This window comes from Chiloscyllium plagiosum, chromosome 17 (assembly GCF_004010195.1).
Source record: "Chiloscyllium plagiosum isolate BGI_BamShark_2017 chromosome 17, ASM401019v2, whole genome shotgun sequence".
NCBI lineage: Eukaryota > Metazoa > Chordata > Chondrichthyes > Orectolobiformes > Hemiscylliidae > Chiloscyllium > Chiloscyllium plagiosum.
This window is the reverse complement of record NC_057726.1, coordinates 40,020,736-40,027,847: the sequence shown is the minus strand read 5'-3', so window position 1 is coordinate 40,027,847 and position 7,112 is coordinate 40,020,736. Positions and strand designations below refer to the sequence as shown.

Here is a 7,112-nt window from a genome sequence, read left to right as displayed (position 1 = left end):
TTTACCCAGTGCCCACTCAGACCCCACTCCCCTTTACCCAGTGCCCGGTCTGACCCGCCCTTTAACCCGGGCCGGGCCGGACCGGGCCTGCCGCTCCCCGGCCTTACGGTCTGATGGTCTCTGGGTGACTCCCCGCTTACGGGCTGCCCCGGGATGGGGATGGGGATGGTGCCGGGTCCGGGGTGTACCTGTGTAAGTGAGGCAGCTCCTCGGTGTCGCTGTCGGGGTCCCTGGTGTTGGGAATCACCCCGATGATGGTGCTTTTCACCGAGGTCCCCCTCAGGACGCGGCTCTTCACCAACTGAATGTTTCGAGAAGTTTCGACACTGATGCGCATCGAGGCGCCGGGCAGTAAAACCCCTTCGTTAGTCAGAAGTAGAGGGAGCCGGTTAGGGATCTGCATGGTAGTGGAGCCCATGTCTGCTCCGGGTGAATGTTATTCCCCCTCAGTCTCACGACAAATCAGCAAAATTCACCGTCAAAACGGGAACTACGGCTCCCCGCAGCTGTCACAAGGCCAGGGCAACGGCACTCTGCGCATGCGCCCCACTGGTCAGCATCTACATGGCCCAACTCATGACAGGCTGTTCAGTTTGACAGAGTCAACTCACAAGGGTCTCATGGACTTCAAGTGCAATATTGGGTTGACAAATGGCATTTTACATTCTTGCCAATTTGTGTCGAAATAGCACTATTTCTGAATAACCCAAAGCACTTGCAGTCAATGATGCACGTAAGTGCATTCATGATTGTACTAAGCCATCCCAACTAGTTATGTACAACTAGTGATGTTTAAGAGCTCTCGGAACCTCCAGTAACCTTACAATGATGTTGCAGAGCTGACACCCACTGGACACCAGCAACAGTGTGGGGCTGAGTCAAATTAGAACAAACATTCCCAATGAAGGACTTTTGCCCAAAACGTCGACTCTCCTGCACCTTGGATGCTGCCTGACCTGCTGTGCCTTTCCAGCACCATACTGTCGATCAGGGAATCAGTCTCCCAACAATGCAATGAGAATCTAGTATTTCCCAGACCGCATACAGGTAGTTCTGGGTAATACACATTTTGGTAGTGCAATTTGGCAATAATGTCCCTGAAGAATTAGGAAACGGTATTTTTGAGAACGCTTACCTCCGTTTGCAATTCTGGGGCAGTGGGGGTTCATGCACTTCGTTCTGTGCATGTGCCAGTTCTCACCATTCCATGCATTCGCAACATCGGTACCAGTCGTTTTGCTGTTCTGCGCAAACTGGTGGGGGTATGTGTTATTTTGTGTATTGGTAATGCAATTGTGTTATTTTGAAATTGTAAAAATTTGCTTTGTTGAATAAAGGTTCCAAGGTGTTCAGTAAATCTACTTCTGAACAAAGAAATAACAAAATGTACAATGCAACACATTTTCTACAGATATTAATTATGGACAGAGAACCTTCAAGATAGCTCAAAAAGTAAAGCATAGGCCGAACTTAAACAGATTCTTGTTATGGCTACCTCTACCTCTGACTGACGATGGGGTTTTACTACCCGGCACTTCGACACACATCAGTGTCAAAACTTCTTGAAACATTCAGTTGATGAAGAGCTGCCTCTTGAGGGACACTTCAATGAAAAGCACCATTATCAGCACCAGGGACTGCAACAGCAAGTCTGAGGAGCTGCCTCACTTACATAGGTAGGCCCCGCTCCCCTTTCCCCTCCTCCTTCTCCCACCTCAAGGAGGGAGTCACTCTAACACTGCGACCTGGTGAGAGGGAGACTGGGCATCGAGTAGGGAGTTTCAGACCAGGCACTTGGTTGGGGGGGGAAGGGCAGTGGTGGAGGAGTTGGTTTCAGACCTGGCGAGCGGTTTCAGACTGGACATTGGGTGAGGAACTTTCAACCATCAAACTGGACATTCATATTGTGGAGTAAGCAAAAGGCCTGACAAACAATTAGGAAAACAAATTGTATGCTTGTGTCTACTGCAATTACATTAGAGTAGAAGAGTAAAGGGGTTTGTAAAAGTGCTTGTAGATTCGAATAACATTGAAGAAGAGAAATGAATTTCTCAGAAACCGATGTGAAGTATTGCAAGATGATATTTAATTTTTAAGACTTTTACTGCTTCAAACAAGTCGAAATCAACATCAACTACATATTGCTTAGCAAGCAACTAATGCACCAAATAAAAAAAGCACTTTTTCATTAACTAACATAACTGAAATACTTTACAATCCATTTATGTGTAATGTCACCTTCCTGGCAAACATGTAGCTTAAAGTAGTCCCACACTTTTCTTGGCTTTGCAGCAGACCTTCTTCTCCCTGCCAGAGTAGATAGAGTCTTCCAAAGTCATTTGAACATGGTTCCACTCAGTTTTCTGAGTATTTCTGAACCGGCTTGCAGAGACAAGGCACCCTCCAACAGCTCCTTGGTTTTCACAAGTTCCATCTCCGTACAGAAAGCTAGCTCTCATCAGCATTCTGCTTGGTAGCGAACAAATAGCAGTTTATAGCAATGTAACAACACACCTCTGTTTTTCACAGCAGCATCAGTTTCTGACTCCTTCTCCAAGTGTCTGAATCTGTGCGTCTAGAAAACCAATGTGCCATTTTCTGTACCCAGGTGTAAAGCCTGGCATTTTCTATAGGTTTTGGTCTGTGCCCCCTCCCATGATTTGATTCCAGTTACTGGTAATATTAGAGAGGTCAGATCCCAGAATTAAACCTGGCTTCATAGAAAGTACATTTAACATTTTCATTTGGTTAACATTGTGTTTAGTTACTGAAATATGTTCACATGAGGCTGCAGATGTTCCTTTATAACAAACATAGATTTATTACACAATAAAGAACAAACCAAACATTTACAATGATCTTTACATAAACAACAAAGTTTCAATCTGTTTTCCAAAGCTATCTGTTACAGCAAATCCCACAGAAAAATATCACTCCTATCTCAGCTTTTAAAACTCTACTAAACTGACATTTTCCAGTTTTTTTTCTCTTGTACTGCTGAGACTATGTTTTATGATTCCTTTTTGAGTCTGATAACATGAACCTTTCATAATTGTGATATCCTAAAGTTTCTCAGATCTAACAAGTTGAAGTTTTTTATACAAACTCTCCACACAAAAAAGCTAAAAACTCTACTTCTGCTGAGGTGACTAGTAACTCAACTAAACGGAAAACAAAAGCTTGGTTCTCCTGCAAGGACAAAAAGCTTCAACTTCTGCATTGCTCCTGGGATATTTCTGGACTAAAAGCTTTAATCTCTTCTGAAGGCAAAACTAGACTGCACACCTTCATGTATTTGCCTGTCATAAACTCAACAGTACAAACATTGTATCCATTGACACTGCAAGGATTTTCCATAACACTCTACTGCAGTCACGGCTTTCTTAGCACTGATGTATTTGGCCACAGTTCCAAACTGAATTTGTGATCTTTAAAAACAAACAGTGCGGAACTAAGCCACATCTATCAAGTTGGTGGCACATGCCCTGGGAGAGCCATTGACATGACTGAATGCCTTAAATTAATAATCCACCTGCTTGACCATTTATGCTCTGAATTTTTCGAGCTGCCTGGTTCTCTCTCTATGTCAAAGAGGAATAACAAGACAGAGACACTAGCAGTTTTTAAATTATACCTGAAGAGTATAATTCACTAAAAAGGCTGGGAGCCTTGAAATTAGTGCAACGTAAGTCAGCACAAAGAAATTCAAGTAAAAGCCATAAGATGAATCCTATATAGATGTATGAAATGTGTTAGTGCATGTGTGTAAGGGTCAGAAGTATGCAAAGCCTAAGTGTTTGTGAGCTACAAAGTAAAAGCCTGAAAAGCTGAAATAGTGTTTAAATTGGAATGAAAGCAGCCAGGATGATGTGGTGGGGCTTGTGGTTTGATATTCCACACTGGAATGAGGAAAGGTGGAATAGGATGGTGTCCCTGGAGCATGCTGGGAACTGGTAGTGATGGAGGAGCTGTATGAAGGTTCGGGAAATGAGTGGAAAGCTGTAACCATTCTGACTTCCGTGCCATGAATTGGTACTATCTAGTTTCGTGGGAAAGTAGGGGAAAATAGGGAGCCGCATAGAAATGAGATGAGATTAGATAATAATGAGATGCAAATCAATTTGATATGGCTACTGCTCTGCCCAAGACAGTAAGAAACTATGGAGAGTTGTGAATGCAGCCCAGTCCAGGACAAAAAACTAGCCTTCCTTCCACTGACTCCATCTGTACTTGTTTTTGCCTCAGAAAAGCAGCCAACATAATCAAAGACCTCTCCCACCTGGCTATACTCTTTTCTACCCTCTTCCATTGGACAGCTGATGCAAAAGTTTGAAAACTCGTACCAACAGATTTAAGAACAGCTTCTTCCCTGCCTTTATCAGTGTTTTGAATGGACTCCTCATATATGAGAGTTGATCCTTCTTTGTATCTTCTCTGGTTCTGTAACACTATATTCCAATTCTGTTCTATTACCCTAATGTACATATATATGGTTGAAACAGGACATTGACAGGACTGGGCTTATAAGTGGCAGATGGAGTTCAACCTGGAAGACTTTGAAGTGATTCATTTTGGAAGGTTGAAGTTGAATGCAGATTACATGGCTAAAGGTAGGATTCTTGGCAGTGTGGAGGAACAGAGGGATCTTGGGGTCTATGTCCATAGATCCCTCAACATTGCCACCCAAGTTGATAGGGTTGTTAAGAAGGCATACAGTGTGTTGGCTTTCATTAGCAGGGGAATTCAGTTTAAGAGCTGCGAGGTTATGCTGCAGCACTATAGAGACTTGGTTAGACCACACTTGGAATATTGTGTTCAGTTCTGATTGCCTCATCATAGAAAGGATGTGAAAGTTTTAGAGATTTGCAGAGGAGATTTACTAGGATACTGCCTGGAGGGCATGTCTTATGAAGAAAGTTTGAAGGAATTAAGGCTTTTCTCATTGGAGCGAAGAAGAATGAGAGGCAGCTTGACAAAGGTGTTCAAAGTTTGTGAGAAGATTTGTAGCTCGGGTGCTCGTTGTTGTGGTTCTGTTCGCCGAGCTGGGAATTTGTGTTGCAGACGTTTCGTCCCCTGTCTAGGTGACATCCTCAGTGCTTGGGAGCCTCCTGTGAAGTGCTTCTGTGATGTTTCCTCTAGTGGCATTTATACCACTATAAATGCCAGGGGAAACATCACAGAAGCGCTCTCAGCAGGGTCCCAAGCACTGAGGATGTCACCTAGACAAGGGACAAAACGTCTACAACACAAATTCCCAGCTCGGCGAACCAGAACCACAACAATGACAAAGGTGATGATGAGAGGCATAGATTAAGTGGATAACCAGAGACTTTATCCCAGCACAGAAATGGCTATCACAAGGAGGCATAATTTTAAGGTGATTGGAAAAAGGTTTAGGGGAGATGTCAGAGGTCGGTTCTTTACACAGAAAGTGGTGGGTGTATGGAATGCATTGCCACCGGTGGTAGTAGAGTCTGATACATTAAGGACATTAGGGATTCTTGGATAGATACGTGGATGATATTAAAATGAGGGGTGTGTAGGTTAGTTTGATCTTAGAGTAGGACAAAACATTGGCACAATATCAAGGGCCGAAAGGCCTGTACTCTACTTTTCTATGTTCAAATATCCAAATTTCCTGCCATTCCATTAATAGATCAAAGCATGGGAAAATTCCATCCATCCTGCTTTTCAAATCCCTCCATCAGACCTCTCCATTCTCCTATGACCCTATAAGACACTCCCTCAGTTCTAGGCTCTTTTGAAAGACCCAGTTTCATTGTTTCACCATTGATAACTATGCATTTGGCTGCCAAAATCCCCAACTCTGAATGTCAATGTTCCATCTCTTCATCCTTGATCTTTCTTACCTCCTCAAAATCTATCTCTTTGACTAAGTAATAGTGACACCAGCTGTGTTGTGCAAGAGACTGTGAACAAAGGATCAAATTTCCTGTACTGGTGGGTGATATATTTATAGAGAACAGTAACAGGACAATATGGAAATAAAACAGTTTGCAGAATCTACTAGAGGAGACAACAGCCACTCATAAGCTATTACAGGCCACAAAGAACCAGCAAGGAAAAGAATAGCAGAATAGAAGGTCGAGCAACAAGCCTTGTGACAAACACAAAACAATCTTCTCAAGCTCACTATCAATTATGTATATCTTGAGGCCCCACAATCAAGACATTCCAATCAATTTTTAAGCAAGCTTAAGAATATAAGAACTAGAAGCATAAGTACATAATTCAGATCCTCCAACTTAGCAAGTTCCAGGGATCATGATGCATAAATTAATTTTACAATAGTTATTGGAATGTATCACATGCTACCATGCAATTCTGCCTTAACAAGTGCACTGAATATGAACTCTTAATATACTTAGACAAAGACTCTGAGTTAACAAGTGATTTTATTTACATTAGCAATGAATGAAAACGATAGGACAAAAATGCATTTCTCTGGTCTTCTGGATTTCTAAATGGTAAATATTAACATACTCCTTTCAACATCGCTTTGAATCAGATTTTTACTTGCTGAGTCTCAATCAGTCTTAGTTCTTTTTTTTAGATTAGATTCTCTATAGTATGGAAACAGGCCCTTGAGCCCAACAAGTCCACACCGATCCTCCGAAGAGCAACCCACCCAGACCCATTCCCCAACATTTGCCCCTGACTAATGCACCTAACACTACGGGCAATTTAGCATGGCCAATTCACCTAACCTGCACACCTTTGGACTGCCAGAGCACCTGGACAAACCCACGCAGACACGGGAAGAATGTGCAAACTCCACACAGTTTCCCGAGGCGGGAATTGAACCCAGGTCCCTGGCGCTGTGAGGCAGCAGTGCTAACCACTGAGCCACAAAGTGAGAGAAACTTATCAATACAGGTTGCCTCAGAAATGCATACACTGGCACATGACAAGTAGTTTACTTCAAAACCTTTGATTATTGAAGCTATTATGAATCAGTTACCCTTGTCTTTTTCTCAATTCTGCAGGTGCTTTCAGTTGTCCTATCCTTGGTCGGACTGGAGTCTGTTTTTCCTTTTCTTTGTTTCTTTCAAAAATAGTGGAATAAAAATGATCTTATTCAAAGGTATCTG

The 7,112-nt window shown here is 42.7% G+C and overlaps 1 protein-coding gene across 1 annotated transcript in view; it reads right to left on the bottom strand.

The window, feature by feature from the left end:
• lonp2 (lon peptidase 2, peroxisomal) overlaps positions 1-528 on the bottom strand; it is a 106,267-nt gene extending 105,739 nt beyond the window's left edge. Inside the window, exon 1 of the mRNA XM_043706924.1 lies at positions 189-528. Within this exon, the coding sequence (XP_043562859.1) occupies positions 189-418 (230 nt within the window). The 5' untranslated portion in view covers positions 419-528. The remainder of the gene's footprint in view (positions 1-188) is intronic.
• Positions 529-7,112: the final 6,584 nt, after the last annotated feature.